We start from the raw sequence: 12,528 nt of genomic DNA, 5'->3' as shown, positions 1-12,528 counted from the left end.
CAGCACTGCGGTACTACTCTTTTTTTCTGAAGGGTATTTATAATTAGCTAACGTGTGTGTGTGTGTTGGTGTAGAACAATGATTATTGGGCGCAACCTCTAAATGGATTTAAATGTAACGTTAACTCATGGACATGATTTTTAATTTCGAAATGTGGCCATGGACTGTTTGGCGGAGGTGGGGAACAGTGTCATGGGAAAACAAATGAAATAACAAAACAAAGTGTGGAAGTTTTCTACTCTTCGACCGCACATTCAAAAGATAGAACGTAAAAGGATAATTAGGTAGCTAATAACAGAAGTATATAAGAGTTTTGAGTTTTGTACACACACATATATATATATACATGCATATATATATATATATATATATATATATATATATATATATATATATATATATATATATATATATATATATATATATATATATATATATATATATATATATATGCATGTATGTACAGCAATTATTTATTTATTTATTTCATTTTTTAATAAAGCTGTGTTGGATGTTCTACAAATTGACTTCTAAAGACGAAGAGGCTCAGTTTTTCAATGGGAATGATTCGAATTGTTTTCTGGACATAACATATCCTTCCTTGAAATAAAATTTAAATATTTTTGATAAATGTATCAAAAAAAAAATCATGGCAAATGTTGGCCAAAACCCCCGCTGAAAATGAAATAGCCAACCCACCACGAAGAAGAGAATAACATAAAAAGTTTACTTACAATTAACATTTAACGTGGCTGTGGCTTCCAAACGTTCGCCCTCGTTCATGGCACGATTCCAAACAACACATTTGTATTTGGCAGCATCGTCCTCGCGACGTGGCACAATGGTTAACGTTGCATTGGTGGGTTGATCCTTTGAGCCTCCTTTGAGTACCTCAGTTTGCAGCATTGCATTGCTGCCTTCGCGATACCAGCTGTACATGAAAAAAGAAAAGAAAAAGAAGAAGAGGAATGAGAAAAAATAACAATAAGAAACGGGAACAGAGAGCGTTAGCCAAAAAAGGCCGACAAAAAATAAACGTAAAGATAGAGATACGTGAAACGGAAATGAAACAAAAACATGAAAAATTATTTCGTATCTTTTTTTCAATGATTTTACATGGCCGCTTCGTCGTTTGGACCGCCGAACAACACTGCCACGGATAATGGCAACAACAAAAATGTTACAACTACAACATAACAGGATTTTTGTTGCTTTGATAGTGTTTGGGAGTGTTGGACATGGGTGGCCGGCACTCATGGAACTAATGGTATGGCCACGGCTGATGTTTGCCTCCCGAGAATGTGCCGTATATGTTGTGTCTGACTGTTAGCCAGCCTGCAAGTGGATACTTTATCATCATCACTGGCTGCCGAAATAGTTGTACTTCTTGTTGTTGTTTTGCTCGTTAATGTTATTGTATGTATGTACTGCTTCTTGTTTTTTTTGTGTGCGCTGATATCGTTAAGTGGCATCATTCGGGTTTATTTGTATTTTCCATTTGTTTTGGTGTCTCTCTTCATTTAGTATTTATCCCCCTATTTTCTGCCAGAATATTTGTTTGCAAATATGTAAGCGAGAGTGTGTGTCTGTGTGTGTGTGGCGGACAAACACACAAGAGTATGTGGTTTGGTTTTAAAGTTCTTTTTGGTGTAACTTTGTTTTTGTTGCAACACATCTTACTGCTGCTGTTGTTTTTGTTGGCAAAGGAAATGCAGGAAAAAGGGAAAATCAGCAACGCCGTTTTTTTTCTGTTCTTTATTTTGGCAAACATTGAGCGCTTTGTGCTGCTTCAAATTTTTTGGACACTTCCGTTGAGCATAATTTTAAATTGTTCTTTTTTCTCTCTCGCTCAGTAGTTTTCGCTAAATGAAATCTAATTGTCCTTTTAAATGCAGTCGGTCGTAGCGATGTCGAGGAGAAAGGACTTGTGACTCTAAACTAATATTAAAATTGAATTTAAACCCTTTGCGCTGGCCGTCGCCGACGCTGCCATTCGGAGTGATATGAAACTTTAGTTTGTTAATGACTTTACAGCAACAGTTTACCATTCTATAAAAAAAAAAAAAAACACAAGGAGTGCAAAAGGAAGAACTACTGGGAAAACTTTTAGCAATTATTAAAGGTCATTATAAAACTATGTAATGCAAAGCATAGACGGACAGCAACCAAAAAGGATACAAAATATGAAGTTATCTACATTAATTGCACAGAATTTTTGAGAAACTTGGGAGGAGGGCTGACACCTAAGACATTTCTTGGCAGATTGTAGTTAGGGAACAAAGGGGGAGAAAAAATACGAAAGGCAAGCAAGAAAGTTGAAAAATAAATTTAAATGTGACAAGTTGACCTTTTCAAGAAAAATTTAGCTGAATGATATTTTAAAGGTTACCCGGAGATATTTAAATATATCTTGCTTTGGATTTAAGACATGAAGAAGGTGTATCATGCAAAAATAATTAAATAATTACACGGAAATGATCCTTCGAGGAAGTATAAATAGATGATAGATGTCATCGAAATTTTGACAGTTTCCTCATATTCAGATCTTTTTCAAATGTTCCTTTTAAAGCTTTTTTCAAGAAATTATGTTTGACAATATCAAAAAAAAAAAAAAAATAATAAATAAATAAAATAAAAAAACAATGCCACGAAAATATATGTTTGGAATTTTAACTCTCTGTGGCTGTTTTGGTTCTTTTTTACAAACGGGTTAAATTTAATTTGAAATGTATATTATAGGAGGGTAAAATACTTATGAGAGTGTGAAAAAACTAGAATCTGTTATTATTCGTCCAAAATCGATATTATTGAAACAAAAACACGAGACACACACTATTATCTTTAAAGAATAACGAAGAAGACGTAAATGTTCTCCATCAAACTTATTTTTTTTTCACTTTTATTTTCAAAAATTACAGGACGAGATGAAAAAACTGCAACCAACGTCCGACAGCTGTTAAAATTATTCCAGTTACATCTCATTATATTTTGGTGAGAATTTTCCAGAAAAAAAGTTATTCGTGATGGAATTCAAGCGTGATAGTGTGATTTTTTTATATTTGACTAGAAAACCAAAAGTGGCTTTCGCTAGAGCACTCCAGCATTTAAATGAGAATAAATCTTTTGTGTCTCGTACCATCACTCGTTACCGTGATACTGGTTGCGTAGCCCGACGTCAAGGAAGTGGATGGAAGAAAACAGCAACATCAGCAGAAATGGTTCGAAAAGTAAAGGAGCGACTTAATCGAAACCCGCGTCGCAGTGGCCGTAAAATGGCTCGTGAGCTGAACAAATCGCAATATTCTATTCGGCAAATATTGAAAAATGAGCTCGGGTAAAGCCATTGAAATTCCAAAAAGTGCAAGAACTATCACCGCAACAGAAAGAAAATAGACTCAAAAGAGTTAAGGAGTTGCTTCGCTTGGCCGAAAGTGGTGAACTGCGGAATGAGAAAACATTTGTTGTCCAGCAGGTTGTAAACAAACAAAATGATCGTGTTTACTTGCCAAAGAAGTCAGCTGATAATGTGCACCGTCGGTTGGACACTAGAACTCAAGCGCCGGCCATGGTGATGGTGTGAGCCGCCATAACAGCCGATGGTCGCTCTCCGCTCGTATTAATCGACCATGGCATCAGAATAAATGCCGATTATTATCGCGAAAATATTCTGAAGAGTGTGTGAAAGCCTTGGACACACAAACATTTTGGCCGCAGACCTTGGACATTCCAAGGTTCCTCGCTTCATTTCGAGCACACATTGGCCACCAAAATCTCCGGTTGGCACTAAAAATTACCAAAGTGTGGATCACCTCAAGCAAGCGCTTCGCCGGGAATGGGCCAAAATTCCGCAGAGCAACATTTGGGCAGCGTGTGACGGTTTAATTGTCCATTCGTGCCAATTCGTGACAAATTCGAACAAATCGAAACTTATTCTAAAATTTTATGCTATTTCTGACGTTGTTTGCTTTCATTCAATAAAATTAAAAAAAAAAAAAATTAAAAATTATGGCGTTTGACTTTGTTGCTGTTTTTTATCTCACCCGTACCGCAAAAAAATTTATTATAAAACGTAAACAAATCACTTTACATGTGACTCTAACCCGATGTGGAAACTGGCATTTATGTAATGTTGCGTCATATATCATATCAATCAGGCTAGACGTTGATGATTTTCCCGTCAGTTACTTTTTTATATATGTATTCATATAGTTCTTATGTAAAGGATTTAATTGCAGTTACTTTCCAACTTTAATACAATTCTCTCTGTCCGTATCAATCACATCCCCTTGCATCATCACATTTTCTTTTCCATTTTTCTCATTATTTTCATCTTAAATTCTGGATATCTTTTTAATATCCCACACTCACACACACAGAGACACTGACATGTGTATTTATTTTGCACTTCCTTTTGTGTAGTGCCTCCGATCCCTGTTAGACATGGATTCCGCTCGTCATAATATCTGCTGTTTTCTTTTCTGTTCCGAGTAGTAGTTGTGGTAATGAAACGAAACGAAATTTATGCCATTTATTTAATATCACACTTTTCGGATGGCGGATAGCGGATAGCATTGCTGTCATCATAAGGGAATTAAGTGCCAAATTTATTATGCAATGTAATTTCTTTTGTCGTTGTTTGTCTTATTTTTTAATTTTTATTATATTCTCATTCTCGGTTTACGGCGTAAATTAAAATGGCACGTAGAGCGTGCGTGTGCGTGTGCGTGCGTAAGGTTTATCCCGGCCCACATATAACGGGCCAAAAGACAACGAGAAAACGTGGCAAAGAAAATGGAAAACCGAACGCTGTTTAAGTCGAGAAGACACAAATGCTTTCAAGAAGCTCATAAAATATACATGTAACGGCAGACTCGGGACCCATTTCTGGCTTTCAATGAGTGGCTCACAGCTACCGAATGAAGCATAAAGCAAAACACCATCTCCATGGTTGGTCGGTCAGTCGATCGGTTGGCAGGACTTTTATTTCAATTAAATGACCACGACGACTTAATATAAACCGACACAATTGCAGGCCTTGCAGCTCGGAGGATGCAAAAATGTCCAGCTGTAAAAATGTTGCGAGTGTATACTTACGTTATCGTTGGATCGGGCGAACCACCAATACTACTGCATGTCAATTTCATGGTTTTATCTTCGGTGGCAACGGCTATATTGCCGGGCGATATGACAGGCGGATGTGGCGGCGTAAGCACAGTTAAATTGTAAAATTCCTGATGCACATCGGCACCTGTGCCTTTGGCCTTAATGCGACACTCGAAGCGGCCATTGTCACGGGCGTAGGAGGCATTTTTAATTTGTAGATCGTAAATGCCGCTTTTAGGACGAAAATCAAGCCTGCAATGAAAATGGAAATGGAAAAAATGTAGATGAAAAGACATGGGCATACCAAAAAGGGAAATCTGTTAAAAATCAAACTGCTATTTAAAGCCAACATCAACAACAAACACCACCATCTCCAATGGCGACCACTACACACCGACAAATGCACTGGGAAAACAAGACATTCCACGTGCAAGGTAGATAAGGATAATTGAAAATGTTAAACATAAAGGTGGGCAAAGACGAAAACGAAGAATGAGAAACGAGAAATTGGTAAGGAACAACCATTTGGAGCAAATCGTGATTCCATTTCAATTTAATTAAAACAACTCTCTTCCTAGCCGCACGGAGCCAAGGCGAAAGGATGAATCGAATATCTTCATGTTTTCGGTTCGCCCAACTAATTTGTAAGGAATTCAACTTAATTGAAATATTTTCTTCAAAATTTCTCCAAAAATATATAACGAATAGCATAAATATTCCATTAATTTTCTTATTCCCGCTTTCTTTTTGGCAGTTTGTAGCCAAGTAACGGCGATTATTATTATTGCTGTGTAAGCAGAAAACAGCATAACAGCAATCGCTAATTGACAAATTACGATCGAAGAACCGGTCCAAAGGTATTGCCTGATAATTTGAGCTTCTTAAATGTAATATGTCTTAGTGTGATACCCCGTGCGCTACCCCCCACCGCCGACGTCAAGGAAAAAATGACCATCTGTGTAGACCTATAACAAGCAAAGGAAAAAACTTCTTAAATTACCTTGCCAGTCACCTTAGAAACCGTTTAGAAGAGGAAGCTGTATTTCGCAGAAAAGCGCAAAAGCACAAACGTTAATGTGCACAGATATTTCAAGTGTCCTTGAAAGTTCTGTTTTTTTTTTTGTGTTCTTTCGGGCGTTTTGTTATTTCCTTTCATTTTTCTCCCAGGCCATGGTGATGTTTTTTCTGTCTCTCTCTCTCTCTCTCTAATATTAGAATAACAACAACAACACCCATAGAGAAAAAGAAGAAGGTATGGTGGGAGCAGGCAACAATGTTAATGAAGCTAATTGCCATTCACTTCACCGCGCATGAAACGGGAGATGAGGTCCGGAAAAATAGACTGTTTGCCGTTTTTTTTTTACTTTCTTGATAACAATATTAATTTTTAATCGCATTAAAATGAAGCTATGGCAACCATAATAACACAGCGCCTAGTCATCCAGGCTGGCAGGCACGGAAGCATATTTTTAAGGAAATCACTCTTAGTGAGGCATACTTTCAGGCGGTTTTAAGTTAATAAATCTCAATAATATGGTCATAACAATTAGCGTTTAAAAGAACAGGAAATATGGCTTTTGAGAGCAAAACAAAAGAGCAACACTTACATCACATTCTGGAGATTTTAAAAATTTCTTATCTTAACAAGTCCAACAAGCTATTATTTCATTCCATTAAATCACAATTCATTTCGAATGCCTGACATACATCAATTAAAGCAATCCACAATTTTTCCTTCTTTTTTTTTGACTTAATCGAAAAAAAAAGCAAATTCCAAAGATACATCTTCAGCATCTTCAGAGATTTATTCAATTATATCCATACCATGTGAAAATGTTGTTAATTTTCCAATAAAAGAATGGACACACTACTATTTCAATTACCAGAATATTCTTCGGTATTTCGTTTTCGTTTTTTTTTTTCTGTGTTATTTTTCGATTTATTATACGAATGGAAATTCATATGAATAAAAGTTTTCTGATATTTGCACTCGACATTTTCTTGCAAAATTTATATTTGATGTTGATTTTATTCTGTGATTTTTTCCAGTTTCTTTTAATATATAATGGAATTTGTTAAGGACTGTTCGGGAGAAAATTTCAGGATGTTTGGCAGAACGATGAATGAGAATTTCTTAAATGTCCAGAAATTTGATGGGTAGGAATAAAAGTTGATGAATCTGGGGCTTCATTTTTGTTCTGTGAAAATATAAAATGAAAACTATAACAAAAATGAGGGAAATTTCGAATGTATAAAGAAAATATTTACCAAATCAAATTTTCACAGAATAAGAATCAAGGTCCGAAAACCTACTCCTATATTGACAATGTCTGGCAAGGATCTTGTACTATCACCCATTCTGGCTTGCGATAATACATTTTGGCTTTTATGAAAATGCAAACGAGTTATATGCCATAAGCCATTACGATATTCAAATGCTAATTTCGGTGAATAATGTCGCTAAAATTGTCCAAATACCGAATATCGGGAGCTACCGTTATATGAGGGCTATACGAAGACGTGGACCTGCACAGACAATTTTCTGTCATAGGCTATAGTATTTATTACGAACTTCAAATACCAAATTTAAAACATTTCCGGTAAATAATGTTGCTTAAATCACAAAAATACCGAAAAAAGGGAGGTACCATTTTATGGGGGCTATACCAAAATGTAGACCTACATGACCCATTTTCCATACCAAAGTCCTGCAGACATAATAAACATTAGGGAAAAATCTTATCAACATTCTTCATTTCGTTCGAAAGCTAGAGTGATTTCCAGATTACGTTCAGAATATTTGGAAAATACTTTTAGGCAACATCTGTGATCTCCAATTTAAAAGGCCTTAGGGTGTCTTATTATTACTGTACAGAGCACGGATTTGTTAATTTTCACTCGGGAGTTTTATATAGAGGAGTTTACTCTTCGGTCTTTTGTGCGGAAGCGTTCCCGAGTCACTCCCGGTTGACAGTTAGAGTGGAAGCGGATTTGCTCGAAATAGAGTGAGAGTTTGCTCTAAGAGACAAATTGAGTAAAAAAAAAGATATATGTAAAAAAGTGAGTCAACTTTGAATGACCCTCACATGATGTTTAACCTAGTTTTAAGATGCCACCTTTTAGATTTTTGTCCTGGCAAAATTCGATTCGATGAAAGAAGAGTTACACATCCTCACACAATATGAGCCTCTCTCGACATTGTCCGCTCTAAATCAGCTGAACAACTCAGATAACATTTTTTCTGTGTTCATCTCAACTCATGTTCAACTCATCAACTCCTTGGCCAGATTTATGCAAGTCCTCGAACAGTCCTTAAAAATATTATCTTGTTATGCTAGAGCAGCAATTAGTTTGTGCATTGAATTTGAATTGTAAGTAATATTTTAGAGAGACTTTTCATCACATCTAAACAAATTTTGGACGACGACGAAGTAGAAACATCGACGTAAATGCAATTTGTTTTCATTTCTATGAGGCATGGCAAAATAAAAATTTCCACAATTAATAACCGAATGCATCCTACACCAAATGCAATGATATTGGGCGAATCTCATAAGGCCCGAATACACATTATGTTAGAGTCATATGTAAAGTGACATTTATATATTTTATATTTACTTTTTTACAACATACTTTAAGGAGCTCCCAAAAATTTTTACAATTAAAAGTAAGGGTACATTATAGAATGCTAAACATTACTCATAAAGCGTTTTTTTAGATTAAAATTTCTGAGGAACGTCTAGAAGTATGCTATAAAAAATGCTACTGGTAGTTGTGGAAAAAGTGTCTTGACATTCTAGCAAACTCACATAATATAGAGTTGCAGAATTGGATGTATAACCAATTCTTTCTTGTGACATAAATATAAATTAATTGATGTGCATTTATCTCTTAAGGTCGTTCACAGACCACTGACAATCAGTTTGGCATTTACCCATTACTGGTAATGTTTGTCACAATTCGGATATACCCATGCCTTTCAACGATACATGTAATTTATGTTGAGTTGGCATTTAAGATAAAAAATAAATAAATTGTCTATTTACATTTTGTAAATTGTGTTATTTTTATGTGGTTTCCAATTTACAACTAAAATTTTTTATTTGAAAAAATAAATGAAAAATTATGAAGAGGGCTGTTATTACAAGGATGTAATTCCATTTAAATTTTAACAAAGGGACTCCACCCAACACTTGATCTTATGAGTCTATTACATTAAAATTTTGTTTCCTTTTTTTGAAATATCTATTTCAGAGAAATTTACAAGTTTTGGTATTTTTTTTACTAGAAACGCGTCTTGTACCGAATAATATAGGGAAAGGAAACCAAAATGGTGGGCAATGACGAAATCTTTAAAAACTCTATCCTACCCAAATTTGGGCGGGTAAGGCTTAGTAGAACAATTGCCAGCTTTTATTTATTAAAAAATGGTAACTCAGAAGGGTTGCCATTTAGATTTACCATTAGTTTTTCGATCCCATATTAACATGTCGCTCTTCCATTACGTTTACCCTTAACAAAATGTGGGCATTTTTCGAACTTTTCAAACGTCCCTCGCCCGAGCTCAATTTATATCCATGCAATTCTATTTGTTTTCTGTTTTTTTTTTTTTTCTATTTTTTCAACTAAAGATGCCTTAAAGAGAATTGATTGAATATTTTACAACAAATTCTAGATAAAATATGAGTGTGGTGTATCGAGCAGAAGGGTAATTTATAGAATTCATTTAAGAAGAATTCCTAATAAATTGTTTAAGCAATTATTACAAACAAGGACGCACACACACACGCATACATACATATATCTTTCAATGTCCTTACGCATGCATCGATGGTATATAACTGGACAGATACTGGGTAGTGTGCTAAGATATTCATTTAATTGATTGCTTTGGCCAGTACAAGGCAATATATTAAAAATAGAGTATGGAATAGAAGTAAGATTCCATATATGTATATGGTATACATACGTACATACATATAAATAGTATAAACAGGACAGTCGCCACAGGCAATGCATCACTGCACATCATCCTGTTCCTGTAGTTGTTGATAATCAAGTATCTTGTCCTTGGTTAATATTGATTTGGTTGGCCATGAATGGCTACCTTGTACATACAAACAAACACACATACATCCATACATCAGAAGTGACTTCAATACTTTAGTCTGGTCGTAAATTACGTAATGCATTTGACGCTAGTTTAAGAATACAGTACCGACCACAATAATTATAACGTAAGAGAAAACAGTCAAGTTCGGATAGTTATTTCTTCGAAAAATATAGAAAGTAGAGAACTTTTGCCTATTTACATCTGTTGTGTTAAAAGCTTAAATGTTGCTGCTAAAAAAATGAAAATATATTGGATAAAGTATGATTCAAAGGAACAATACAAGTTGCTTACTCCAAAAATATTTAAATTGACTGAGGGTCTTAATATAGTCGTTCGAAATCGTAATCGTATTGGTTTCCTAGATAGTGGTTTCCTCCAAAACCAAAAACTTATTGCAAACCTTCCCCAAGACGTCAACCCATCTATTCATGTGTGTTTTCAGCAGATCTAGGCAAACTCAGATCAGAAATGAAATTTACTGGTCAGTATTGAAAAAGAAATATCAACTTCCTGGCATGTGATGTCCTCCGTAAAAATGCAATCCCAATACCGTTTGCTGATCTACCTATTCTGGTGATCTCTCTCTCTCTCTCTCTCTCGCTTCTTGGGGGGCTAAGACAACAATTTGTGCGACACGACTAGTTGTTAAAGCCAATGTTAGTTATCTTGTCTGGGCGTTGTATCTGAATCAGAGTGAAAATGTGTGATGCAATTTTCCATTGAGTGGCTGATTGCAATGTAAGTGTTTAAGTGAGAGCAAGTGTATGTGTGTGTGTGAGAAAGGCTTTTATGTGACATGTACTGGCAGCATGGTCAAAACTGGGAATATGGAGCCCCCACCTGTCCTAGGAGTATTCTTACTTTCTTGCACTTTAATATTGAAGCGATTTGCTCTACATTTACCTTTTTTCAAAATGCCGAAATCATATTCACTTCACACGCTTGTAAGGCAGAATGTGTGTGATATGTTATTGCAACGTAAAAAAAATTGTAAAAAAAAAAACAGCAACAATTGCAACTTGTTCCTGAAGTGCATAATGCAGGTATAGATGATGGTTCTTGGCTAATGGGTGCATTATATGTAGGTGTGTGTGTGAGCATGGTAGTGGGTGCACTTTCATTTCCAGATATGCTTGATTTTTTTCTTGTTTTTGCATTGCATTCAGCTTGTTAAAATACTTGTCCTTCTTTTGCTGATGTTTCTCCTTCATTCAAGCTCCGGTGCTTTTTCTTGTTTGTATAAAACATGTGTAAGCATATTTGTGTGTATGTTCGTATGCATGTGTGTTCGTGTGTGTCTGTGTGCTCTTGGATGCTTATGTTTTATATGTATAACAGAGTATTTATTTTGTTGTTGTATTGCAATGAAATTATTTTGTTTTATTCGTTTTGTTGCAGCACTTTTTCTCAGGTTTCCAACTACGTGTCTATGGTACTCAAGCTTCTGCTTTGTGCTCTTCATGCTAGGGTTAGTAGCAGCAGCAGCAACTCTTTTTCGCCAATCTGAAATGACGAGTTGTTTCTTGTCATGGACACACAATGCTGCTAACAAAGGAAACCATGCATGCACTGGCAATGGCAGTAATGGCAATAATAGTCGGAGTTGAACACCAAGGATATTCCGGTGCACATAAAGGCTTTAACAACAACAACGACGACGGTAACTAAAAACGGAACCTCATCAGAAGCAACAGCAGTGCGGTAGCACTACCCACCTTGCCACCATCAAGAAAGCAGAGGAATGCCAATAACCAACACAAGTGAATTGCAGCCAGCCTCAATGTATGCTACATTTTTGTGGTCGATTGTTATTTTGTTCTTCTCAGCTTTGGCTTTTGTAGCAGCAACAAACAGAGCCCACTTATGGACAATAAGAAACGTTTAGGGTATTGTTTGTGGCTGACATGAGATGAGCCATGAATGAATGAGGTTATGTACATATGTGTGTGTTTGTATGTGTGTAGGGATAACAATAACACCAGAAGCAGCAAAAGCTCGAAACCAAATTAAAGTTTATTCAAGTACAACGGGGCGTTTTTTGTGTTGTTGTTGTTGTTGCTCTGTTGTGTTTTTGCATTCTTTTGCATTGTCCTTCCTTCTGCCAATGTATTAATGGGTTCCCCCTTTTAGCTCAACAATAACAACAAAAACAACAAGTGCTTAAGAACTTAATTATAAGAGGACTGGCAACAACAAAAACACAAAGCACATATTGAGTTCATGGTAACATGCAAAAACAAAAAAATGAAGAGCATCACATTTCAGTCCAAGTGAAAGCCTACAACACATTTGAGTTGGAAATTGTTTGCCCC

At 35.8% G+C, this 12,528-nt stretch overlaps 1 protein-coding gene across 1 annotated transcript in view; it reads right to left on the bottom strand.

Annotated features, from left to right (window-relative positions):
* Positions 1 to 668: 668 nt before the first annotated feature.
* LOC131805956 (irregular chiasm C-roughest protein-like) overlaps positions 669 to 12,528 on the bottom strand; it is a 30,772-nt gene continuing 18,912 nt past the window's right edge. Inside the window, exons 3-4 of the mRNA XM_059129767.1 lie at positions 5,095 to 5,355; positions 669 to 931 (exon numbers count right to left, since the gene is read on the bottom strand). Of these exons, the coding sequence (XP_058985750.1) occupies positions 727 to 931; positions 5,095 to 5,355 (466 nt within the window). The 3' untranslated portion in view covers positions 669 to 726. The remainder of the gene's footprint in view (positions 932 to 5,094; positions 5,356 to 12,528) is intronic.

This window comes from Musca domestica, unplaced genomic scaffold (assembly GCF_030504385.1).
Source record: "Musca domestica strain aabys unplaced genomic scaffold, Musca_domestica.polishedcontigs.V.1.1 68, whole genome shotgun sequence".
NCBI lineage: Eukaryota > Metazoa > Arthropoda > Insecta > Diptera > Muscidae > Musca > Musca domestica.
This window is presented reverse-complemented; position numbering and strand designations above follow the sequence as displayed.